At 46.7% G+C, this 27,690-nt stretch overlaps 1 protein-coding gene across 1 annotated transcript in view; it reads left to right on the plus strand.

Annotated features, from left to right (window-relative positions):
• LOC121276217 (coagulation factor XIII A chain-like) overlaps positions 1–27,690 on the plus strand; it is a 126,581-nt gene that overhangs the window by 82,372 nt on the left and 16,519 nt on the right. The window contains exons 9-12 of the mRNA XM_041184388.1: positions 1,584–1,687; positions 5,890–5,978; positions 9,649–9,802; positions 24,774–25,055. Coding sequence (XP_041040322.1) covers positions 1,584–1,687; positions 5,890–5,978; positions 9,649–9,802; positions 24,774–25,055 — 629 coding nt within the window. The remainder of the gene's footprint in view (positions 1–1,583; positions 1,688–5,889; positions 5,979–9,648; positions 9,803–24,773; positions 25,056–27,690) is intronic.

Below are 27,690 nucleotides of genomic sequence, written 5' to 3' on the forward strand. Positions count from 1 at the left end.
CTTCCATCTACATCACTTCAGCTTTTTCAGGGTGTAGTAATTATAGTTTGGATAAATGTAGGACTGTAGTTTTAAGAATAATCCAATGTTGTAAAATCACTGTGTAAACCAATGTGTTAACAGCACGGGGAACCTCTACAGGAGAGTTCTTCTTTAGTTATGGAGTTTGATGCACACATACAGTTGCTCCTGCTGTCTTGTAAATAAAGTTAAATGTTTCCACTAAGAAATGTTGTCTGAAGATCAACTCCATAGCACAGGGGAACTAACATGTGGTTTTACACACACACATATTCCAACATTGACAAATTGACAGCTTTCATTGAAGCTAACCATATGCTTTGCAGTCCAATCTTGACATGACAGCTTCTTAAGAATATTACAGAATGATTATTATAGACAACCATAAAAATCTACTAAGCCTCCCAGCAGTCCCTGCTCTCATTCATAAAAGGTTCAAGAACCTCGTACCTGTTGGAGAAGTGCAAGGGCTGAGGCTCCTTCATTGCTACCTTCTCGATCCCCATACACGCCTCACTTGCAGTCTCATCCTCTTGTTCCTGACTACAGACTAAATCTGAAGTACCTAACCTAAGGGCTGTGACTGTCTCCTGGAACAAAGTATCTAGGTAATTTTTCCCCCCCTGATGCATCATTGTGACTGAAAGTCGGGCTCCAGCTCATCAACTCTGAGCCGGAGTTCCTTGAGCTGCAGACACTTACTGCATTTGTGGTCTTCGTGGATCACACAGGTTTCCATCAGTTCCCACAAGCTACAGCTGCAACACATCACCTGTGCCAGTGCAATGCAATGCAAGTTAGATACACTTCTTTCAGAAAATGACATTTTGGAATACGATATGTGAGTAACTTGGGACTTGACATCTGGTAAGGTTAGCATGCTTGGAAGGAATAGGTGACTTTGCACCTATATGGTAGAATTTTAACTGGCAAGGGGAGACAGGTGTGAGTTTAAATCTCCAAAAAGCAGGGTCGGCTCGGGAACCCAACATGATCCCAATCCCTTCCCAGTTTGACCTGGATGGGTTTGTCGGCAAGGGAGAAACCCAATGCAGCTGTCAGCAAAGTCATTACAATATGGAAAACAGTTAAATAACTTTGAATTTATCCTATTAACCAGTTGGAACAGGAGTGCCACCCAAGACTAAGACCAAATTTGTTTTAATTGGTATATATTTCTATTGTTCCAAGCTGTGTGCAACATTTGAATTTGGATATTGGGAGTTGAAAAGAAATGTCTCAGTTCTCAGCACATTTTCATGATTGAGTTTTTCATGTTGAGATTAAATTCTCAAAGTGAAATGGCAATATTTGTACCTTGCAGTTTGTGACAAAACGAAATGTAATTTCTGAACTTTCTACAGCTTAATCAAAGACAAAGTATTTCCCTGTTAAATGTGGCTTGACAATTCCTTTCACATTATGTTTGAAAATAACAAGTTAGCCAGAAAATGGCTGGAGAATTATAAATTGTCATATGCAAAAAATGGTCACACTTGGTTTTTTGACATTGTTTTGTTCTCGTCAAGTTTACCAATGCTGTTGTTTATCACTATAAATAGGAACTATCATTGCTGGAATGAATGTTGGATGTCCAGATATGACCTGCCACCAGGTTATGATGGGTGGCAAGTTGTGGATGCCACGCCTCAGGAAACAAGTGAAGGTGGGTCACTACAAGGCTTGGTCTCCCAGAATTTACCTTTCTGATATTGATGGTTTCTAATGCTGATCCCCAATGAATCACGAGAAACAATATCCTTGAGAAATATAAAACACAAAATATATGCCTAGGTAATTCATTACTGTGTGAACATTACATACAAATATATGAATTAGGAACAGGAGAAGGCCACTCGGCCCCTCGAGCCTGTTCCACTCTTCAATAAGATCATGGCTGATCTCGGTGTAACCTCAACTCCAAATTCCTGCCTACTCCTTATATTCTTTCACCCCCTTGCTTTTCAAGAATCTATCTACCTCTGCCCTAAAAATATTCAAAGACTCTTCTTCTACCGCCTTTTGAGGAAGAGAGTTCCAAAGACTCACGATGCTCTGAGAGAAAAAAATTCTCATATCTGTTTTAAATGGGCAACCCCTTGTTTATACACAGTGACCCCTAGTTCTAGATTCTCCCAAAAGAGGAAACATCCTCTCCACATCCACCCTGTCAAAACCCCTCAGGATCATTGCTCTTATATGTCATTGATCTTTTTCCTCTTGCACTTTTGGGCCTTGCAATGTCTTGGTGCTAGGTGCATGTTCATCACCAAATGAACAAGTCAAGGGCCTGTCCAGCAGGAGTTATATAGGCATCACTTAGCGCTTTGACCCAAACAATGACATAATTCAGGAGGTGCCAATGCTTTGGTCTCGGATGCCTCCATGTGGTTTTGTAGTTGTCCTTCTGGTGGGAGGGGATGTTTGTTATAATCAGGCTGTGCTGAACACACTTTGTCAGCGAGTTCGCCGTTTGCAAAGGCTTTTCCCACCCCATTTTTCCCAGACGTCGGAGTCACGGCCAACGCTGCCTTTAAAGTCCCCCAGAAGAAAAATTTTTTCTTCTTTTGGGATGGCAGTGAGGACTTCATCAAGGTCAGAATAGACCTTTTCCTTAACAACTTCCTCAAGGCAGGCAAGGGCATAAGCACCGATGAAAGTGTCATATTGTTTATGGCTGAGTTGTAGGTGAAGTGTCATGAGTCTGACATTTACACAATTGGGGAGTTCTGGCATTGCATCCAAGATCCTATTCAAGATGGCACATCAACTCCCTGGACACGAAGGTCACTGTCAGCCTTTCCTTTCCAGTAGAACGTGTATCCCCCTGCTTGTTCCTTCAGCTGCCCTGTGTCAGGATGGCGATGCCAGTTTGATAGCAGTTTTTCTTTCTGGATGGTCCATCTTGAGATTATCGATGATTATCCATGAATACCTAACATCCCAAGTTCAAATTTTCTTTCTTTGACTACAAAGATGATGATCCCGCAGCATGCAGTTCCCCAGCACAAAGTGGGATAGGGTGTTTTTAGGGTACATTTTCTAGCCCCCTCTCCATGTGGGATGAGCAGAGGGTGTCCTGAGGAGGACTGCACAGTCACAGATGCTGCTACCGAAAGACACCTCTGTCACAACACCGGTGTTTCACAACCTTCATCCATCCTGTGTGCAGATTGTTGACTGTGGACACCCAGGTTCACAACCCTGTCCCCGTAACCAATCCCTCATCGCCAGAAAATTCGGCAAATGGGCCCTGGCAGAAACCTACACACAATCTTGGTGGGTTGGTGGCCAGAATTCAGGGACGTGTTGAACCATGTTGACCAGGACCACCTGATTCCACCTTTGCAGCTGGTGAGTCTTCCTTTGCCTGTTCTGCCATTGCAGAGTTTTTGAACTGCACTTTGTCTGGCACCTCCCCTCAAACTTTGCTGCCATGGGTGGCTCAACCAGGAGGCTCAACGACATTGGTCAAGGGATCATTGGAATGCACAAGCTTCTCCACCATGTCAAGACAGTGACCCACTGAGGGCAAGCATAATCAGGCAATAAAATACGGACAGTAGATCAAATAAGTTTACCAGAAATAGAATGCATTAGAATCTGGTAAAGGGAACAATTTGAGAAATGTAGAATAACAAAAATAAGAAGAGTAACTGCTTATGATCAGAAGTAAAAAAAAAAAATGCTGGAAATACACAGCAGGTTAGACAGCACCAATGCAAAGAGGAAAGATTAGAACGATTCACGTTTGGGTTTGCAGCAGAACTAAAGATGGAAGGATAAGTGGATTTTGGTAAAGTTGGAAAAAGAGGAGAGGAGATGGGGAAAGAACAGATACTCAGAGAGGGATGAGTGAACTGTAGCAGCCCGTGTAAAAATGATGCTTATTTATCTAAAGTGATTGTGTGTGCCAATTAATGCCAGATGCATTATTTCCTGTATTCATTGTAAGGTAATAGTTTATCAAGTTTAATTTTGAATATGTTCTATAAAGTTGGGAAAATTTGCACGAGGTGACCCTTACCCCAAAATTGCCGATTGCCCTCCCAGTATTTTGGACTGAACACCTAGACCACTTTTTCCCCTGTAGCTGCTCTCTATTCCTTTCCTGCCAGTCTCCTCATCTGTTTTTTTACATATTCACATGGATGTTACTGGCAAGGCCAGCATTTATTGCCCATCCCTAATTGCGTCTGAGAAGGTGGTGGTGAGTTTTATTGAGTCCAACTGAGTGGCTTGCTCTCTCAGTTCAGAGGATCACATTGTTGTGGGTCTGGAGTCATATACAGAGCCAGACTGTGTAAGGATGTGGCCACTTTGTTTCCCTAAAGGACAAATGTGGACCAGGTGACTTTTTTATGACAACCTGTTCCCCGGGTCACCTTTTCCGATGCCAATTTTCAAGTTCAAGATTTATTTAATTAATTGCATTTGGTGGCATTTGACCTAATGTCTCCAGGTTATTAGCACAGGCCTCAGTGCTACTAGTTCAGTAACATAGCCACGATGTTGTACTCTGTGGTCAGTTGATGCCCTGACATTGGTGGTTAAACACAATGCTTTGCTTTGGAGTTCTTTCAACATCACTAGCACAAACATTTTGCACAACAATGGTAGCAGGCCCTTTTTATTGCTGGAGGTTGCACCCAACTATAAAGCCAGCTTTTCACACAAGCTCTCTCCATTTGCAAACATTCAATCAACTCAAATTCCTTCCAGAAGGAAGAGCATTTTTTAAAATTTGTTCATGGGATGTGGCATCACATTTATTGCCTTTGATCAGAGGGCATTTGGGAGTCAACCACATTGCTATGGGTCTGGAGTCACATGTAAAGGGGGCATTAGTGAACCAGATGGGTTTTTACAACAGTTAACAATAGTTTCATAGTCATCATGAGATACTTAATTCCAGATTTTTATTGAATTTAAATTCTACCATTTGCCATAGCAGGATTTGAACCCAGGTCCCCAGATTATTACCCTGGGTCTCTGGATTACCATTCCAGTGATGATACCACTATGCCACCACCTCCCCATTTGCCTCTTGATTCATTGCCTCCTTTATCACACAGCCCATACCCAAGCCATTGGTGCCTTGTTGACATTTAACTTTAACTTACCATTTCCACAATCCTGATATTTAAACGACAGCACAGTCGTTGTTCGGATCAAGGTCTAACATGGTCTGTCTTAGGCTGTTTGTCTATCTCATTCATACTTTACTGATTATCATCAATATCTAATGATTAGAATGCTAAGCTTATTGTAAATAGCAAGGTTTAAAGAAATATATTCAAAAATAGCACATTAATGATTTGATTCTAATTGTGTGCATTTCATTTTCACTTCATGTAAGTGCCTTTACAACTGAATATTGGACCCCATTATGTCTTATCGAACTATGGAGTCATTGTGGCACGAAGGAGGCCATTCAACCCATCGAGTCTCTGCTGGCCCTCTGTAGAGCAATCCAATCAGTCCCATTCTCATCCTCTAATCCCAGAGCTCTGCAAATTTATTTTCCTCAAATACCTGTCCAGTTACCTTTTGCAACCATTCATTGTCTCTTCTTCCAGCACCTTCCGAGGCAGTGAGTTCCAGGTCATTACCACTCGTTGTATGAAAAAGTTCTTCCTCGCATCTCCCCTGCATCTCTTGCACCAAACATTAAATCTGTGTACCCCTAGTCCTTGTTCCATCAGCTAATGGGAACAGCTTTTCTTTTATGTACCTTATCTACACCTCTATCAAATCTCCACTCAACTCCTTTGCTGCAAGTTTAATTTATATTGCAATGTAACATCTTGGATACACTCTTTCCAGTGAGTTGTGTGTTATTTTGATTATTCATGTTCTTTTCCTTAGGCATGTTTAGGTGTGGACCAGCTTCTGTTAATGCCATAAAACACGGACAGGTTTACTTTCCATATGATGCTCCTTTCATTTACGCAGAGGTATGTGGAAACCCAAGGGTATGCAGCTGTCGTTGGGATTTATATAAGGGCAAATGTCTAGTCATGCCAGCAGAACAGCTTTGTTACTGAAGATTTTGTTTATAAAATGTAGCAGAGACATGAAATCTGTTTCCTATTTAAGATACAGATATAATCTCCTCTGTTGTCAAATCAGTGATTTCTAGTTTGGTGTCACAATTACAAATGCTTATGGCTATGGTTCCTATTCCCACTAAACTGCTGACCACCGACTTCTCTCGCAGGCCCCTGCACTAGCTGAAAGTGCTAACAGTTCTCTTTCCTTCAGTACTGTCCTCTTTCAAATCTGCTGTCATCACCTCTCCCTCCCTCTGAAAAACCACTCCTGACCTCTTTGTCCTTCCAAACTACCCTCCCTTCTCTCTGAATGCATGGCTGCTTCCCAAATCAATGCCCATCTTTCCTATGGCTTTGTCTTTGAATGCCTCCAATCAGGTTTCTGTCCCTCCACAGTATCAGAGCAGCCCTTTCCAAAGCCACAAACCTGACTGTAAACGCACCATTACTCCGCATCTTTCTCAGCTCACAAGGTTGATCACATCATCCCTCTAAACAGCTCTCACCTGTTATTCAACTGGCTGGGACTGCACTCACTTTGTTCCGTATTTATCTATCCACTCATAGCCAGGGGAACTTATGCAATGGCTCCTCCTACCACTCCCATCTCACTACCTCTTGCGTCCCCCAAGGATCTACCTGTGGTCCTGTCCTGTTTCTCATCTACATGCTATGCATTGGTGGTATCATCCGAAAACATGCCCATGTATAGGCTGTCACCCAGCGGCACCTCAGATCTCGATCCCTCATTTGTCTCTGTTTTGTTGTAGAGCAGAAAATTCCTCCAATTAAAGATTGGGAAGACTGAAACCATTGTCTTCGGTCCGCACCTCAAACTCTGTTTCCTAGCCAACGCATCCATCCCTCTCCCTGGCAACTGTCCGAGGCTGAACCAGCCTGTTTATTAAGACTGCCCATTTCCAGCTGCATAACACTACCCACCTCTGCTTCTGCCTCAGCCCATCTGCCGCTGAACCCCTCATCCACACTTTTGTTGCCTCCAGACTAGACCAGTCAAATGCTCTCCTGGCTGGGCTTCCTAGCTTTCACCCTTTACAACCCCGAGCACATCCAAAACTCTGCTGCCACATTCCAAGGCTGGTTCACCCTTCACCCCTGTGCTTGCTTGGTCTACATTGGCCCCTGGTCCAGCAACGCCTTGAATTTAAAATTCTTATCCCTATGTTCAAATCGTTCCCTGTTCTCATCTCTCTCTTTCTCTGTAACTTCCTCCATCCCTATAAATCCCTGAGAACTCTGCATTCCTCTAATTCTGGTTCATCCCAGATTTTCATCGTCCCCCCCATTGGAAGCTGTGCCTTGAGTTGTCTAGCTCCTACATCTCCCTGAACCTCTCCACCTCTACATCTCCCATTCCTCCTTTCAGATGCTTCTTAAAACCTACCCTGATAGCTCCTTATGTGACTTGGTGTCGAGTTTTGTTGATAATGCTCCCGTGAAGTGCAATAAAAGCACCCTATAAAGGAAGTTGTTGTCTTTGAATTTTTCATAGTTACATGTGATACAACAGCTATTGACACATGCATAAACCTAGCAATTGTGTCAGCTTCAGAATTTGTCCCAGAGTGAAGATTCCCCTGACTAGATGGAATATTCACCCGGTGACTCAATTTACTTACCAATTGGTGTAAGTCAACAGATACAATTTGATCTGACGTAGATCTTTCTTTCTTGTGCCTTTGTATTCCATAACCATTCTGATTAACGCCACACATTTTAGTCAATCGACATGGAATGTTTGTGATCTTGGCACAAATGAAAATATTGAAAAAGCTCCAGGTACAATTGTTTGCGAAAGAAGATGATCATATAAAGACTTCACAAATTATACTCCCCCACCCCCCCCCCCAACATGTATCGGTCATGTGGAAAAGGACACAGCCTAGCACAGTCACCTCGAAACTCTTTCAGCAAAGTTAAAAATAAAAGTTAAAAATAAAAAATAAAAAGATAAGCTGCTGAAATCCTTGGCGGCATAATCTGGCACATTACAATAAGCTAACTTCATTTGTTCTTACATTAAAAATCTCCTTCCTTCTTTGTGAACATGCCATGCATCATTTAACCTCAAGTACGCATTTATATCTTTATGTTAATCCGTAAATAGCAACCTCATTAGTATTGTAGCATCTCATGAGCTGAAGAAAGTAAAAGCCAAAACACTTCCTTTTTAATTTTTCTCTCACTTTCTCTGTTGCTCTCTTGAACGTGTTCTCTCTTCCATCCTGTGTTTGTCTACACTCAGCACTTTAGCTCTTTCTCTGCCTCTTTCATTCTCTTATTAATCATTTCCAGAGCTGCGACTATTGTCTTCCCCACTAATCCCCCACCCCTCACTAACGCTTTGTGACTGAGCAATAGCATGTGTTTCCAGCCAATCTTTCTGACCATCTCTTGAACTGAAATGCAGCATTGCATACCAAATTAAAACTGGAAAATGCTGGAAATGCTTAGTAGCTCTGGCAGCATCTGTGGAGAGAGAAACAGAGTTAACGTTTCAGATCGATGACCTTCCATCAGAACTGGAAAAGGGATGTAATAGATTTTAAGCAGGTATAGAGTCAGGGGAGGGAAGGACAAAACAGAAGGTCTGTTAGGGTGGAAGACTGGAGAGACTGAATGGCAGAAGAGATCATGGTGTAAGGAGAAAGGGATAAGTAAGAAAAGAGAATATGGGCCTATAGGAGGTATAAATGGGGAGAGCAGAACCATGATCAGGACCTGGTGTCTAAAACAATAGAAGCAATGGTTATAATCTGAAATTCTTGAACTCAATGTCGAGTCTGGAAGGTTGTAAAGTGTGGTATTACGTGTTCATCTAGTGACCCAGCCAAGAAACATGACCCAATATGGGGATATTGTTCCATTAGGACACCAGCAGAGCTTGTTTGTCTGCACATTGAGAGTGAATTAACATCATTTGAATATTGCTGAAAAGAGAGACATGTTGTCGAAGCTTTTCATCTTGCACTCAACAGTACAAATGTAAGAATGCCAAATTTCAAATGATCGCAAGTTTATGCTACAGGAGAAAAGGGTGCTGATTGGTTGTAAAGTTGACACTGACTGGTCAAGGTGTTGCCATGGAGAAAGCAATGGGGAACTATAGGTTCCCCAACTTCCCAGGTAATTCAAAAAAGGTGCAAGGTTTGAACATATTTCTTCCATTTGCGAAGAACAGGTCCCTAGGTATGAACGTATGACATTTTTAACCAGCATAAATGAGTGATGTTACAATTTCAACTGATCATCTTAAATTGGTTGTTAGTGTAGCTATTAGCACAGTCAGGATTGTTCAGCAAGTGCTGTCCAATCATGGAATCACATCTAACAGTGGATGTTTTGTTTTGCATCTTATAAGTGCGTGCTGGTTGAGTAGTGTCTGTACTCTCAATCACAAACAACCGAAGGAGCATGCAGTTTGATTATATCAACCAATCGTTGGGACGTATGTGGCCTATTAAAATAACTCCTTGTTAGTGGACCTGGTAGCACATTATAAAACATTTTACCACACTTCATATGTAAGTTAATTTTGATTTTCTGCTTTAAGGTAAACAGTGACGTTGTATACTGGAACAGACAGAAGGATGGTTCCCTGATTAAAGGTAACGTGAAGACTGATGAAGTTGGAATGTTAATTCTTACCCAGGAGATTGGATCTGATGGTAGAAAAGACATCACAGATCAATATAAGTACCCAGAGGGTGAGTAAGGATCTATATCTTCAAGGTAGTTTAAAATCTTATTTAAAAAATGGAGAGTATATAGAGTACATTTTTTTAGTACTTTTAGATCACTTTTTTTTTATTCTTGCATGAGATGTGTGCTTGAATTGAGTGGCCTAATCAGAGGGCAAGCAAGAGCCAACCACATGGCTGTGGGTCTGGAGAGGCCAGGCCAGGTAAGAATGGCAGATTTCCTTCCCTAAAGGACATTAGTGAACCAGGTGGGTTTTTACCACAATTGATGATAGTTGACATGGCCACTGTTACTGAGACTAGCTTTCAATTCCAAATTTTTTAGACTTAATTTAAATTCCACCAACTGCCTTGGTGGGATTTAAACCAATGGTCCCCAGAGCATTAGGAAAGATTACCAGTTCAGGGATATTAACACTACAATGCAATTTCCTCCCTGATATTCACAGAAGACAGGGAGGCCAAAAACACCAAGGACCGGGAGATGCAGAAGTCCTGCTGATCTTATCATCAGGACCTGAGTGTCATCTATTTTGTTCTATTTCCCACCTAGGGTCTGGTCAAACGGTCAACAGGTGGGCAGGAGTGGGTACCCATGACAAGAGGCTGTAGCTGGGGACACTTGGGGACGGTCCCCAGCAATTGGGAGGCTTGTGGAGAAGTACACGATTGAGAGGAGAGAGGGACCTACACTGGGGAGCAGGAAAAGCCTGTAGTTGGGAGGGAATAAGAGGGCGAGGTCCATGATCAGATGTTCCGTGATCAGATGTGGGCATGCCTGTGATCGGGGGAGAAGAGAGGCCCACGATTGGTTGGAGGGAAGGTCTGGCAATCTAGGGGAGAGAGAGCCTGTGATTGGGATGGGGGGTGGGGGGCGGGGGGGGGGGGGTGGGGGGGGGGGCGGGGGGGGGGGGGGGGGGGGGTGGGGGGGGGCGGGGCGCGGTGGGGCCTTTGATTGAGAGAGGAGGAGAGGTCTGTGATTGGGAGTGGGGAATTGGCCTGTGATTCGAATGGGACGGGAGTGTGGAAATGGCCTGTGATGGGAACAGGGGTGTGGGGCGGGGTTTGGCCTGTGATTGGAATGGGGGGGGGTGATTAGCCTGTGATTGGAATGGTGGGAGGATTGGTGTGTGATTGGAATGGGGTGGGGGGTGGGGATTGGCCTGTGATTCGAACAGCCGGGGGAATTGGCCTGTGATTGGAACAGTGGTGGGGGGCGGGGATTGGCCTGTGATTGGAATGGGGAGGGGGAATTGGCCTGTGATTGGAACAGTGGTGGGGGGCGGGGATTGGCCTGTGATTGAACAAAGAACAAAGAAAAGTACAGAAACAGTCCCTTCGGTGCTCCATATTGCCCATCAACTAAAACATTTTGCACTTCCGGGGTCCGTATCCCTCTATTCCCCTATCCTATTCATGTATTTGTCAAGCTGCCTCTTAAACACCACTATCGTACCTGCTTCCACCACCTCCTCTGGCAGCAAATTCCAGACACTCACTGCCCTCTGCGTAAAAAACTTGCCCCTCACATCTCCTCTAATGTTTTCTCCTCTCACCTTAAATCTATGTCCCCTAGTAATTGACTCTTCCACGCTGGGAAAAAGCTTCTGACTATCTGCTCTGTCCATGCTACTCATAATTTTGTAAACCTCTATCAAGTCGCCCCTCAATCTCTGTCACCCTAGTGAGAACAATCCGAGTTTCTCCAACCTCTCCTCATAGCTAATAACCTCCAGACCAGGCAGCATCCTGGTAAACCTCCTCTGCACCCTCTCCAAAGCCTCCATATCCTTCTGGTAATGTGGTGACCAGAATTACACGCAATATTCCAAGTGTGGCCTAACCAAGGTTCTATACAGCTGCAGCATGACTTCCCGGCTTTTATACTCAATAGCCCTGCCGATGAAGGCAAGCATGCCATATGCCTTCCTGACTACCTTATCCACCTGCGTTGCCACTTTCCGTGACCTATGGACTTGTACATCCAGATCCCTCTGCCCGTCGAAGCATTTAAGGGTTCTGCCATTTACTGTATAATTCCTGCCTGTATTAGACCTTCCAAAACGCATTTGTCCGGATTAAACTCCATCTGCCGTTTCTCCGCCCAAGTCTTCAACCGATCTATATCTTGTTGTATCCTTTGACAATCGTCTTCACTATCTGCAACTCCTCCAACGTTAGTGTCGTCTGCAAACTTACTAATTAGCCCAGTTACATTTTCCTCCAAATCATTTATGTATACTACAAACAGCAAAGGTCCCAGCACTGATCCCTGCAGAACTCCACTAGTCATAGCTCTCCATTCAGAAAGGCACCCTTCCGCTGCTACCCTCTGTCTTCTATGACCATGCCAATTCTGTATCCATCTTGCCAGCTCATCTCTGATCCCATGCGACTTTACCTTCTGTACCAGTCTGCCATGAGGGACCTTGTCAAAGGCCTTACTGAAATCCATGTAGATAACATCCACTACCCTTCCATCATCGATCATCTTTGTCACTTCCTCGAAAAACTCGATTAAGTTAGTGAGACATGAGCTCCCCTTCACAAAACCATGCTGCCTCTCACTAATACGTCCATTTGCTTCCAAATGGTAATAAATCCTGTCACGAAGGATCTTCTCCAATAATTTCCCTACCACTGACGTAAGGCTCACCAGCCTGTAATTTCCTGGATTATCCCTGCTACCCTTCTTAAACAATGGAACAACATTGGCCATTCTCCAGTCCTCTGGGACCTCACCTGTAGCCAGTGAAGATGCAAAGATTTCTGTCAAGGCCCCAGCAATCTCCTCCCTTGCCTCCCTCAGTACTCTGGGGTAGATCCCATCTGGCCCTGGGGACTTATCCACCTTAATATTCTTCAAGATGCCTAACACCTCCTCTTTTTTTATCTCAACATGATCCAGGCTATCTACACACTCTTCCCTAGATAAATCAACCGCTAAGTCCTTCTCTTTGGTGAATACTGATGAGAAGTATTCATATAGTATCTTTCCCATTTCTTCTGGCTCCACACACAGATTCCCACCTCTGTCCCTGAATGGACCTACCCTTTCCCTGGCTACCCTCTTGCTTTTTACATATGTATAAAAGGCCTTGGGATTTTCCTTAATCCTGGTTGCCAGTGACTTTTTATGACCCCTTTTAGCCCTCCTGACTCCTTGCTTAAGTTTCCTCCTACTTTCTTTACATTCTCCACAGGCTTCATCTGTTCCCAGCCTTCTAGCCCTTACGAATGCTTCCCTTTTCTTTTTGACTAATCTCACAATATCCTTCATTATCCAAGGTTCCTGAAACTTGCCATGCTTATCCTTCATCCTAGCAGGAACGTGCTGGTCCTGAATTCTTATCAATTGATGTTTGAAAGCCCCCACATGTCAGTTGTTGATTTGCCCTTAAACATCCGCCTCCAGTCTAGATTCCTCAGTTCCTGCCTAATATTGTTATAATTAGCTTTCCCCCAATTAAGCACCTTAACCCGAGGACTCCTGTTATCCTTATCCACCAGTACCTTGAAACTTACTGAATTATGGTCACTTTTCCCGGAATGCTCCCCTACTGAAACTTTGACCATCTGGCCGGGTTCATTCCCTAATATCAGGTCCAGTATTGCCCCTTCCCTAGTTGGACTATCTACATATTGTCTCAGGAAGCCCTCCTGGATGCACCTTACAAATTCTGCACCATCCAAACCCTTAGCACTAAGTGATTCCCAGTCAATATAGGGAAAGTTAAAATCACCCACCACAACAACCCTATTGCTCTTACATGTTTCCAAAATCTGCCTACATAACTGTTCCTCAATCTCCCGCAGGCAATTGGGGGGCCTCTAGTAAACCCCAAACATTGTGACTGCGCACTTCCTATTCCAGAGCTCCACCCATATTGCCTCGCTCCATGAGCCCAACGAGGTGTCCTCCTGTCGTACAGCTGTGAATGGTGGGAAGGGCGGGATTGGCCTGTGATTGGACCAGGGGGGATTGGCCTGTGACTGCGATGGGAGGTGGGGAGGGGGGCCTGTGATTGGGATAGGATGAGAGGCCTGTGATTGGGGGGTGGGGGCGAGGGGGGGATTGGGGGGAGAATACTGTGATTGGGATGGTGATAGAGGCCTGTGATTGGGGTAGCGGGGAGAGGCCTGTGATTGGGGCAGCGGGGAGAGGCCTGTGATTGGGGCAGCGGGGAGAGGCCTGTGATTGGGGCAGCGGGGAGAGGCCTGTGATTGGGGTAGCGGGGAGAGGCCTGTGATTGGAGCAGCGGGGAGAGGCCTGTGATTGGGGCAGCGGGGAGAGGCCTGTGATTGGGGCAGCGGGGAGAGGCCTGTGATTGGAGCAGCGGGGAGAGGCCTGTGATTGGGGCAGCGGGGAGAGGCCTGTGATTGGAGCAGCGGGGAGAGGCCTGTGATTGGGGCAGCGGGGAGAGGCCTGTGATTGGGGCAGCGGGGAGAGGCCTGTGATTGGGGCAGTGGGGAGAGGCCTGTGATTGGAGCAGCGGGGAGAGGCCTGTGATTGGGGCAGCGGGGAGAGGCCTGTGATTGGGGCAGCGGGGAGAGGCCTGTGATTGGAGCAGCGGGGAGAGGCCTGTGATTGGGGCAGCGGGGAGAGGCCTGTGATTGGGGCAGCGGGGAGAGGCCTGTGATTGGAGCAGCGGGGAGAGGCCTGTGATTGGGGCAGCGGGGAGAGGCCTGTGATTGGAGCAGCGGGGAGAGGCCTGTGATTGGAGCAGCGGGGAGAGGCCTGTGATTGGAGCAGTGGGGAGAGGCCTGTGATTGGGGCAGCGGGGAGAGGCCTGTGATTGGGGCAGCGGGGAGAGGCCTGTGATTGGGGCAGCGGGGAGAGGCCTGTGATTGGAGCAGCGGGGAGAGGCCTGTGATTGGGGCAGTGGGGAGAGGCCTGTGATTGGGATGGTGGTAGAGCCCTGGGAGGGGAGAGAGGCCTGTAATCTTCTCCCATCTCTCTCTGACTGCCATACCCACTGACTTCTGGGAAACATACAAAGCAGTCATGAATTTTAAATCTGCTCCCAGTTGCACTGTGGGAGCCCAATTTGATATGTTAATGAAGGTTCCCACCTCTCCAAGGCAGGGCACTCAGATGTCTCAATAACCACTGCAATGAGAAAGGGCAGCAGGCGTGTGTGCTGTGTGTTGGGTTAATGATCCCTGTATTTAAGTCTTAAAGCGAACCCATCACTCCTCAACTCATTCCCACCCCTCATGGCGGGGATTGTGGGGTGTTAACAGCGAGGCCATAGTATTAAATACAATTGGAAGAACTAAACCGCTTTTCTAGTTTCAGACTAACATGTTTCAGCGGTTAATTTTGCGAATTGACACTTTCTTGAAGGATGTTTCGATTGCGGAGATTGGGTGGGCACACTCAGGAGTTTTCCGACAATCAGTTTCAAAAGACAGAAAGCGTGGTTCATGTTCACACCATTTCTGGAGGTGTGCTCCCTGTGAGTGCCAGTAATTCCTCCCCACCCCCACCACCAACTCCTGCCCTGTAGATCACTGAATCACCCTCTCAGTCTATGAAAGCAGCTCAAGGATTCGTTTGGTGCCGTTGACTCAATAGCAATAAAAGTCAAAGATACCAAATGAAACTTCACTAAGTAACTGGCAAGGCCCAAAGGACAGAAACCAAACCCATTCACTCAGGAGGAGGCTGCACACACAAGGTGCGTGGGCCAGAGGGTTAGGGATCCAGTGTTGCTGCACTATCTCTGACCTCAGGTCCCTTTAGTGTTCCTTGCCAATCCGAGAGGATTCCACAGCAACAGAGAGTTAATAAGTCCACCATCCACCTTCACTCAGGGGAAATAGGCTTCACTGAGATGGACTGAATGACAGAAGGTTTCAGGGACTTCAGGCACGGATGGGTTGGAAAAGTTGGGAATGTTCTCCTTAGAGACGAGAAGGTTGAGAGAAGATTTGAGAGAAGTATTGAAAATCATGAGGTGTCTGGGCAGGGCAGGTAAAGAGAAACTGTTCCCACTGGGGGAAGAGTCGAGAACCGGATGACACTGATTTAACATGATCGGTCAAAAAAACCAAAGGCGGTATGAGGAGGAATGATTTTATGCAGTAGGATCTGGAATGCACTACCTGAGAATATAATAGAGGATGATTCAATCATGACTTTCAAAAGCAATAAGTACCTGAAGGAAAAAAAAATTAGAGGGTTGTGGGGAAAGGGTGGGGGTTGGGACTAGATGAGTTGCTCTTGCAGAGAGCTGGCAGGTCCATGATGGGCCGAATGGCCTCCAGCTGAGCTGTAACCATTTTATGATTCTAACTCATGGTCTGACCATAAGTAATGATGAGGTGAAGGCCTGTTTCATGCCAAGCTGCACCAGAATGGAAAGTTGGGAGACAGAAGGCCCAACTTTAATTCCCTGCACCCAATGAGAACGGTTCACGCAAGAGTTTAAAGTACCATATCGGTATGACACTCACCTATTCTAGCTGCACTCGCACCCCATGCCATTTTAACATGCTGGCCTTGGGCAGCAGATCAGGCCCTCGCCACAGTAAGTGCAAAGATCAGGGCCTGATTACATCATTCAGGCCCTGACGCTACATCAGCTTATGTCCGACGAGACTTGCCTACAGCTGAACACGTAGGAAAACCAATTGCCAAGGAGCAGCAGGCCCAGGAGGGAGCCAAGGAGGTGACTTATTTATTCCTTCTCAAATTTTCTTCCCAGCCAAGAAAAGCAGGAATGAAACAACAACAGCTTGCATTTATATGGCACCTTTTTACAGAGCAATATGTCCCGAGGTGCTCATTGGAACAGAAATGCACCCTGAGCCAAAGGAATTGTTAGAATAAGGAGGTGGGTTTTAAGGAGGGTCTTAAGGAGGAGAGAGAGAGGCAGAGAGGTACAGGGAAGGGGTTCCAGAGCTTAGGGCCTGTACAGCTGACAGTACAACTGCCCGTGATGGGTGTGGGATGCTTAAGAGGCTAAAGAGTTCTTGGAGGGTTCTATGGCTGGAGGAGGTCACAGAAATAGTGATGGGGTGAATCCACAAAGGAATTTGAACACATGGATGAGAATTTTTAAATCAGGGCATTGGTGAACTGGAAGCCAATGTCAGCCAGCAAGCAGAGGCGTGACGAATGTTTCAACCAGTAAGGTTTATCAAACAGAGCAACACGCTTTGCACCTTCTTTGCCGACAGAGGTTCAGAGGCAGCGCACTGCCGGCACTGCCATCACTTGCCCAGAGACTCCAAGGGCTTGATTTTTAGCTGCTATCGGAGTGGGAGGCGGAGACAGGGGGTGCTAAAAATAGCACCGCGGGCTGGCACGCCGGTTCTCTGGCTCCAACCCTGCCTTCGGGCCATTTTCACGGAGTTGTGGGAGGGTGGTGGGGGTTGGGGGGGAGATGCCCAGCCCACAGACACGTGGGCAGCCGACCTGATTGGCTAAGGGCCTATTATGACCATTTGAAGGAGGCCGACCGAGATTTCCCAGGCAGCCTGCAGGCTCCCGCAGTCGGCAGGGGGACAGTTTAGCTGCCTGGAGGCAGCGTCTCCCTGTCTGCCTGGGCACAGCAGCAGCCACCAGCTACCGAGTGGAGGGGCTCCCTCTTCTGCCCTCAAGCTGGAAGGTGCCTGACTGTCTCTCTAACTTCGAGAACCCGCCTGCTATCCTTACTGGACAGCCAGACCACCACCCACCCCCCCCTTCACCCCAGCAACGCTGAGCTTGTCAGGGCACATTTCACGCTGGTTAATCGAGTCGGAGGCGCCGGTTTCTCGACCGCTCCTGGGTCCCGCCGTTCCCGCTCGCCCGCCAGAGGTAAAATTCAGGCCCAGTGAGTCAAAAACAGAAAATGCCGGAAAAGCTCAGCCGGTCTGGCAGCACCTGCGGACAAAGCAGCAGAGTTAATGGTTTGTCGAGTCCGTAGGACTCTTTTTCAGAGCCTTCTTCACAATGAGTGACTGCTCCCCCCCTCCCCCCACAGTACGGGCTATCGACCTCCATTTGAACCAGGCAGGCACAGAAGCCCGCAGGGGAAATCCTACCCCCAGTTCGTGCCGCCTCATCGTGTTTCTGTCCTTTTGACCTCACTCGTCATTTCTTCCATTCCTATGCCGCTTTCCAAACAGCAGCAGATATCTTATGAACAACTTCGAGCCCGTCAGAACTCATTTTGCTGTTGCTGCTGCACACCTCTGGGTGTTTGTAGCACCTTTAGGAAGTGCTGCAGACACAATGACCTGGACTTTGCAGAACCAGTAATGGTGATGCTGTCCATGCTCACCGTTATTAAGGAGTAAATTGACGGCAACCTCTGGTGCCGCACACGAGCGCAGTTAAGTGTGGAAAGCGGGAAGTGTCTGCCTGAGTGTCCCTGCTCCTTCAGAAGCTCCACCATAAGAGTATGAGAGACTCGGCTTCGAAACAGAAAGAACGACATTGTGTCGTTGTACTCATGTGATAAGTATCCACGGGCTCACCAGAGAAAGCTGGGGCTTGGCCACTCTGGTGTCGTTAAATTTTTCAGAAAAAAGAAGAGACAGGATTAAATGGGGTTTAACCTGTCCACACTGGAACGCTTTTCACAACCACCGCATGTGTCAAAGCGCTTTACAGTTTATCTCATGCTTCACAGTTAAAGAAGTACTTTTGAAGTGTCACTTTTGTCATGGGGGTGTGTGGGGGTGGTGGGGAAACACAGCAGCCAATATGCTCACAGCAAACTCCCACAAACAGCAATGTGATAATGACCAGATAATGGTCGGAATTTTCCAGCCCCTCCCCCGGTCCTGCCGAAGGGAACAGACATTTGAACAGCTCGCCACGTCCCCCCCTTGGCGGGTATCGGAAAATCCCAGCCGATCTGTTTTCTTGGGATGGTGATCGACGGATAAATATTGGCCAGGACGCCGGGGATAACTGCCCTGCTCTCCTTCGAAATAGTGCCGAGGAAGCTCTTGCACCCACCTGAGCAGGCAGATGGGGCCTCAGTTTAATGTCTCATCGGAAAGGCTGCACCCCTAGCTGTAGCACCCTCCCTAGGTACTACACTTGAGTGTCACCATCGATTTGTTAACGGTACAACAAGTCTTAATTACTACCAAACAACGTGTCTGGCACTGAACATTTAACGTTTACAAGTGTTGAGTCTCACTTGCGCAGATTTAATTAATGTTGGTGATTTTTCCTTTTTCCTTTTGTCGCTTTCATCCCTCTCTCGATTCCATCTTTCTTTCTCATGCCGTATCTTGCTTTCTGTACATAGCTTGATAGCAAATTAACCACACTAAGTGACACTGCCTGGTTCAGGGTCTGCATGCATCCATAAAAATCCTACAGTTTGATTGGCTAAAGAGACTCTCAGTTTAATGCCCTGTTCTCACACCCCCTAGATCACCTGTAGAGTGCTGACTGTGCTGACATGGCTTTCTAATTACTGCAAATTCCTGGGCAAAAGCCTATAGAAAGTCTATAGGACATCGAGGTGCAATTAACGGCTGCTGATTTCCCAAGTGACCACAAAAACCAGCTCCAGTTTCCCTTGTGCTTGCAACGAAATTATTGCAGTGTGGCGACAGAATGTTTGAGGCAATTAAGGTCACGGATTTCCAAAAGCGATAATGAAAGATAAGCTCCAGTGATCTTCGCACACTTGTGGCAAATTTAAATATGCATTAGGGTATTTTTTTTTAATGCAACGTTTCTGTTGCCTTGAAATTTATGATCAGTGAGTATTTAATTTCAACAAACACGATAGTGTACGAGCATGTGGCAGATCAGTGGATGATTCCAAAGAAATGTGGAAGGAAGGTCTCCCACTGTGTCTTCCGATAATTAACATGCCCATTGTCCTGCAGAGTTGCAGTACAGAGGCGGCATGAAAGCATTGTAACTGGGAAATGTAGAACATTGCAGAGCAGGTGCAGAGCATGAGGCTGATAAGCACAATGTGTGCTCGATAAAGTCAGTTTCAAAGCACCAAGTGAAAATTTAATACTGCAAAAAAAAAATGTTACATGGCACAATCTAACCATGTATTTATATGTAGCTTGTCAAAATTTGGAGGAATGAGACATTTCTTGGTGATGTACATTGCTGGTGCATGAGACAGTTTATTAAAACTGTAATCAAATTTGTCACGCTGCTGGGAATTCCAAGTCATTTGCACAAATTTAATGTGCACTTGTGAGGGAAGTGTTGCTCTGCCTGATTTGGACAGTGACACTGTAAATCCAAAGTTCATTGCAGGCGTCTGTGATGTTTCATCATGGCAGACAGGGCCGATTCTACCCCCATGGTTCTGTCATTGGATTTTGTTAAGTAATGTTTCTCCATCTCTGCATTTTGTTGTGGAGCAGTATTTCTCCTGTGGGCTTGTGAACCCTGCCTTCTGGCTCATGTGACGGACAGAAGACCTCACCGCTTGGGAAACAGTCACTCACCTGTGATTTTCCCTGACTTGGCCAGTTAGTGACAAGAGAGCAGGCTCGCAGTCCAATTAAGGATAGTGGTCGGGCTCTGAAAGCTGGAGAGCCGATCAGAGGTCTTCCAGTTTGGAAGCAGCGGCAGGGCCCCCACGATAGGTGATTTGAGAGAGATCGAGAGAGCACAGCAAATTGGAGACACCCTCTCTCCAACCTTTTTTAAAAAACCAGAAGTAAAAAGTAGACCGGGCAGCCCAGCCACCGTTGTTGCGGGGCTGGAGTGAGAAGGCGTGGTAAAGGGTGCCACATACACCAGAAACAGACGATCGTGGCTGCTGAACCCAGTCAGGCGAGGAGGGCCTTTGAGGCTGGATGGAGTGCTGGCCCCCTTGGTCTTCTGCTGGGAAGCCACTTCTGTCTCCTGTGGCCTGTATGGAAAGTCCCAGTTAGTTTCCTTCAATAGCCGCCCCATGGACTCTCAGGTCGCTCCCACCCCCTTAGTCTGTGGAAAATTGGTCCAGGGATGGGTTGGATCTGGGTAACGGGCTCACCAGCTGGTGGCGTGAAATTCCCTGTCTGCCTCCATTCCTGGTTTCGCCAGGGGCGGAAGAATCTGATTGGCTGGCAGCTCTAGAAGGCAGGACTTCCTCCCAGGTGGGGGCAGAAGTTCCATTCTGACTCAATTAAGGCTGCCCCCAGCAATAATATCACCAGGTTTTGGGTGGGCTGGCTGACCTTTCATTTGTCGGGGGTGTGGAATACAGTGCCCCATAAAATTCACACTGTAAACATTAATGTACAGAAGTGAGAGCTATTCTCAGGAAATTCTTTTGCCAGTTATTTTGTAATTTAAAAGATTAAATTCCTGTTTAGAATAATCGTGGCGGGAAAAACATTTGCATATAAACGTGCTAAATGTCAGATCGTTGTTCAGAACATTTTCAGAACGTGTGTTTCTTAGCAAGTAACTTTCAGACCGACAGCTCATTCATTGTGAGTCATTTCGTTGGCTGACCCAACTGAAATCACTGGGCCAAACAGCTCTTCCTTATGCCTGTAGCTTCAACCTTTCCTGTGGTCTGACAGAGACAAGCAACAGGCAGGAAAATTAGCCCAGGGATGGGTTGGAACTCAGGGACTGGCACACTCGCTGGAGGAAAAGCCTCACAGGTTCATCCAGCCTGTCCTGCACAGCTCCTATATCTTGTACTGACCTTCAGTGGTGCTATTCGAGGTTTTAAGAGTAAACTACCTGTGTCCTCAACCATAACTAGGTACTGTGCACATTAGTCACGTCCATTGAGAATAATCGTGGACCTGCCAGAGCCCGTGACGTTTCTAATGCTCCCTTACAGCATGCGAGGTATCGTCACGAAAAGTGCAAGAACAGGCTGGACACTGCGTTATTGGTTGTAAATTTGAACATTCATTGTGAGGATTGCAATGCTCAAACTACAAGTCACACGTTAGCCCAGATTTTCGCACCCCCCCCCCCCACCCCCGTGTCGGGTACGCAGAGATGGGAGAATTCCTGGCTCTGAGAATCCGAGCTTTAAAAATGCCTGCCCAGTGTTGGGATTTCCATTCCGGGGTGGGTATGGGGGCAAGCTGGATTGGAACTCAGGCCCGATGTCCCCGGAATGAGTGCAGAGGCCTAGCTCTGTGGTCCGACATTTTGTTGAATTAAATTTCAAAAAAGATTAAAACAAAAACAGCCCTCTGCCCTCACCCCCCACACACACACACACACTCCCAATGTGTCATCCATGTCAACCTATACCCTCCTACCCACCCCCCATGGTGCCTCATACCCCTATGTCCCCAACATCCCATGACCATTTATAGCCCTTATGTCAATTTAGTATCAACTCATGCCAACCTATGCCCTCCACCCATCACCTTTCACCTGTCCCCCTTCCATGCCAACTCACCCAGTTAACACCCTTTGACAGTTCTTTGACAGCGTTGACAGTTCCATTGAGTTTATGCACTTTTTTTACGCAAAATCACAGTTAATTTTAACAATCCTAAATGGAGCCTTAGTTCTCACAAAGGGTGCATTACCTCTCCTAAAGTTATCCTGGACCCTATCCGAAGGGGTATCCTGGTTATCCAAATGAATCCGCCAAGTTCAGACCTCCTCTTACCTGGTCTAATCTGCACACTCCAGATTTCACACTCCTGGTCTATCAAAATCCCACTTCAATGGAGGCAACTGATGATGTAAATGCCCAGCTTCGTCTGTAAATTATCCTTGTGCAAACGCTGGCCCGACTCCAGTCCAGCCCCTGCAAAAATAGGAAATGCCTCATTCGGCGCCAGAACTTGGAATTTCTGCGCTCATTCTGCCATCGTGACAAAAACCTGGACCCTTGTTTGAGCATGTGCATATTTCACCTTTTATTATAGCAAATTACTGTATTTTCTGCCCATGTCGAATTCCTGTTCTTCCGATGCTTCAGCCTTTGTTTAACGTCTGATAAAGCAGTTCAGGCCACCGAGGCGGTGCCTGTGTGGAACATTTACAGCTAGGCTATCAGGTGGGAAATATCCCAGGGGCAAAACAGCACACTGGGCAGACAAATGAGGCTGAAGGAATCTTGAAAATGCAGGCCTCAGCTCATCAGTAATGGGCAAGTGAGAAGGACAATCTGTTTCTAATTTAAGGTTTGCTGTTTATGATCTGCATCATTTTAATTCTGCTGATTCTACATCTCATAGATTTCATTTCCTTAGCCTTTATTTAATTGCCAAAAAGATTTAATATTTCCCAAAACTGACATAAATTTGACCTTTAATTCAAAAACATTAAATTGGTTCATCTGTACCAATCTCTCACATTGGTGAGAATTACAATGCAGTTAAACCTTGACTAATTTCTAAGCATACAGCAAATACAAAACATCATAACAAAAGTCTTAACAATATTCCACACTGCATAAGTAGGAAGTAGCCTACCACCTGCCATGAGGACCTTGGGCCCAGAAATTCAATGGTCCTGTGCGTGTTTTGCAGTCTTAAAATGGGTACCAAAACATACAATATGGCAGAGCACGTTCACTGTCTCTCCTGATGGCCCCACCCCTCCCTCCCCTGCTCACTATTATCCCCCCTCCCTGTTACTTGCACCCACAAGCTCCCAATCACATAGCCCCTCACTCAAGAACCACCTAAGGGCCCCCTGCTGACAACGCAGGGGCCTGAAATTCAAATGGGCCTTGCCACACACCGAGCAGGTGTCTGCCGCTCGGTGGCCTGATGTCATTGAAGTCCGAGGCCCATATTGGAAAGGTCCAAGCCTCCCATTCTGACACAGGGACCGTTCCTTATGCCCAGTTCATGCTGGCAGGCCAGCACTAACCAGTTTCTAGGCCTCACTATGTACCCATCCTGTCACAATTACTAAATTTTACTGACTGAATTTCTAAGCAACTTGTTACAGCATTGTTGCTTGATAGTGCAGCACTTGAGTATTGCTGATAAAAGGAGACATGCTGTCGAAGCTTTTTGTGTTGCACTCATCAGGACAGAGGCAAGAGCGGCAAATTTCAAAGGGAGCAACAATTTGTGCTGCATGAGAAAAGGGTGCTGGTTGGTTGGCTAGTCGACTCTGGTTGGTCGAGACATTACCATGGAGAATGCACCAGGGAACTATTGTCCCTAACACTTTTGTTCAATTCAAAAAACAAGGCACAATGCCTGGGCATATTCCTTTTGCCTTGGCTAATCAGAGTCAACTTGCCAACCAATTAGCACCCTTTTATCATGCAGTATAAATTGATGCACCCTTTGAAATTTTGCATTCTTGCACCTGTCCTGCTGAGTGCAAGGCAAAAAGCTTTGGCAACGTGCCTGTTTTCTCCAGCAATGATTAGATTATCTGTAACAAGGGTGGGATGGAAAGGAAAGAAGACTGAAATCCAAACTTAATAAAGCTGGAAAAGCATATGAGTGGAAAGTGAAGAGAATTTTTCCTTCTCATACAGTGAAAGATGTGGCAAAGGCAAGAGAGTGGGAGGAAGGAACACAACACAAAGAGGAATTGATGTGGGGTATTTAGTTCAGCAGTAAAAGCTTTTAGGAAAAACAACTGAAGGTTTGTCAAAAATGTGAATATCTGCCACAGCAGAATCGTGATCTATCGATGTCAACTTTCAAACAAACCAGGTTAATGAATTTTTAATTGCACAGGAATAAATTTTTAATTTAAATTGAATTTAGCTGTGAGGAGAATTACTTCATAGCATGAATTCATGGCAAGGCATGTTGCAAGAACAAAGTGACAAAGCTAGGTTGAATGAAACTCTAAAAATAGGGTAAAGGAGTAGATTTTCCAATCTATTTCAGGAAACTTCCATCCCCCTCTCGGTTGTGTAGTATGCCTCAAAATCTAGCCCACTGATATCCATGCCCGTTGTGTAGCACTGTATAAGAGAGGTCAGTTTACCAATCTGCACCCCCAACGAACGACGCAAACTGGAGCTCGTAAGTTTACCTCATGTGCCTTATAATCACTTGGAGAAGAAGTTAACATGTTTCCTTTTTTTTTAACCACCCTCTTTAGGCAGTCAGGCAGACAGGGCGGCACAAGGTACAGCGATCCAATATGGTATTAAGAAGGAAGAGGCTGTAGCTGAGACAGCAGTGGACGCAACATTAAATGTGCATGTTCCTGAAAAAATTCTGCTAGGCACCACCTTCGATGTTGGCATAGAGCTGCAAAACAACAGCAGTGAGAAACAACATATGACTCTCCATCTCAATGGCTGCGTGGTGTTCTACACAGGAGTCCCGAAAATAAAAATCAAGGACAAAACCATTAAAGCGATGGTGGAACCTCATCAGGGTAAGATCCAATGGTCTACATTTTCTGATTCTGGGGTTGGAACTTTCCGGTCCTGTTGGCAGCGGGAGTCATGGCGGGCGGGTTGGGAGTGGGGGTGGTGGTGGGGGGGTGGCGGGACCACAATGTGGCGAGAAGGTCAAAAATCGATGTCATGCTGTCCTGAAACCAGTTTGTGATGGTCTGCTCCGCCCATCAATGGCAGGCCGTGTTTCCCACTGCTGCACATTGGGAACCTAATTTCAATACTTCAGCATCTCATTTCAAGCCCTGATCACCAGAATCATCCCCCACCCCACTGGACCATCCAGGCACGTTGGCGTGATTGCACGCCAACATGTTTCACATCTGTACATAAGCGACATGCACCTGATGAGCTGCATTTCACTCAGGACTCTGAGGTTTGTTTGCCTACCTTGCTTCAGGCAGCACTCGCTGTCATCAGCGCCAGACTTCGCCACATCACTCTTAGGGGGGCTCCAAGACAGATCGCTACCTACCAGACCATTCATAAGACAGGGCTGGCTTTTCAACGGCTGCAGGCCTAGGGCTTGCTTGGGGAAGGTAGGAGAAGCGGCCTCAGGCAAGGGAAGAGGCTACAGGGCAAGAGAAGGGGGTATCCCAGGGTGTGTGTGGGGGGCACATGTTGATCTGTGCAAATGGCCTCAAGATGGTGAGGGCTGAGGAGATGAGGCCAGATGGAGATGTGAGGGTGTATGCAAGAGAGCGAGTGGTGATGTCTCTTGAGCTGGCAGTGAGTGAGACACCAGTGAATGTGTGATGGGCTTGTGAGTGTGTGAGTTTAGAGTGATGAGATGGTTGTCTTACCCTGGCAGCACGGATGAGATCATTCTTCCATTTTCTGCACTGGATGGCTGACCCCTGTGCAGCGTTGGCATTGACCACCTCTGCCACCACCTCCCAAGCTGGAGTGGTGAGACTGATGGGCCTCCGGCGGCCAGAGCAGGGGTAGAGGACGTCGCAGCTGTCCTCCAGAGCGTCCAGAAGGCATCACAGGGATGTGTCACTGAATCTGGGGCTGAACTCTTCTTGGCTTGTGGGGCTGTGTCTTCACCGGAGCTGCCCTGGGCTGCAAGCATTGAGAAGTGTGTGCGCGGCTGCAGTTTAAATATGGTGCCCTGCGTGAGGAGGCAGCGAGGTTAAGGCATGGCAGGAAAATCGGAAGATGCCCACCAGCGAGACAGCGTGTTTCCTGTGGCTGCATAATTAATGAGGCGGGAATGGGACGATACAGCCCGAAAACCCGCCATTGCGGCCGGTGGGTAAACCGACATTTTTCCCGCTCACTACCGCAGTTTGTGTAAATCTGGGATGGTTCCATCCTAGATGTATCGGGGCCAAGTTTCTGGGTGTGGGGTGGTGGTGGTGATGGTGGTAGAGGCGGGTGCTGGGGTCGGGCAACGCTTAATTAAAGTATTTATTTGGGGATGGGGCTCACCTGCATGACATTTTCCACTGTTCAGAACTACAGGACAGAACTTCTAAAGGACACCCATTAAAAACTGTTCGGGAGAGAGGTTAAAACAGACACTTTTGGAGAGAGGTTAAAACAGACACTTCGGGAGAGAGGTTAAAACAGGAGTGTCTCTACTCTCTCACTCCTGACTGTAAACCACAGGAATGTCTCTACACTATCTGTCCTGACTGTAAACCCCAGGAGTGTCACTTCTCTCTCACTCCAGGCTGTAAACCCCAGGAGTGTCTCTACACTCTCACTCCAGACTGTAAACCCCAGGAGAGTCTCTACACTCTCACTCCTGACTGTAAAACCCAGGAGAGTCTCTACAATCTCACTCCTGACTGTAAACCCCAGGAGTGTCTCTACACTCTCATTCCAGGCTGTAAACCCCAGGAGAGTCTCTAAACTCTCAGTCCTTGACTTGAAACCCCAGGAGTGTCTCTACAGAGAGGTAAACAGACTTGGCCATAATTATATCCTACCCACCAATAATTAAGTGTGAAGAGAATGATCAGTGGCCACTTTTTAACACCCTGTTCTTTGTGTTTTGTCAGAGTCAGGAGCCAAGTTCCGTAAATGGATTAGATATCGTTGGATACTCTTAAAATTCCGGCCTCTTGCGCATCCCCTGATTCCCATCGCTCCAGCACTGGTGGCTGTACCTTCAGCTGCCTGGGGCCCCGGGCTCTGGAATTCCCTCCATAAACCTCTCCACATCTCTCTCCCTCCCGGTCCTCCTTTAAGACACTCCTTAAAACCGACCTCTTTGACGGACATTTTGGTAACCTCTCCCTAATATCTCCTCACGGAGTTAGATACAGAGTAAAGCTCCCTCTACACTGTCCCCATCAAACACTCCCAGGACAGGTACAGCACGGGGTTAGATACAGAGTAAAGCTCCCTCTACACTGTCCCCATCAAACACTCCCAGGACAGGTACAGCACGGGGTTAGATACAGAGTAAAGCTCCCTCTACACTGTCCCCATCAAACACTCCCAGGACAGGTACAACACGGGGTTAGATACAGGGTAAAGCTCCCTCTACACTGTCCCCATCAAACACTCCCAGGACAGGTACAACACGGGGTTAGATACAGAGTAAAGCTCCCTCTAGCCGTATGGCTAGGGAATTGACTGTGGGTGTCATTGATTTCTAGG

The sequence above is a fragment of the Carcharodon carcharias genome, chromosome 3 (assembly GCF_017639515.1).
Source record: "Carcharodon carcharias isolate sCarCar2 chromosome 3, sCarCar2.pri, whole genome shotgun sequence".
NCBI lineage: Eukaryota > Metazoa > Chordata > Chondrichthyes > Lamniformes > Lamnidae > Carcharodon > Carcharodon carcharias.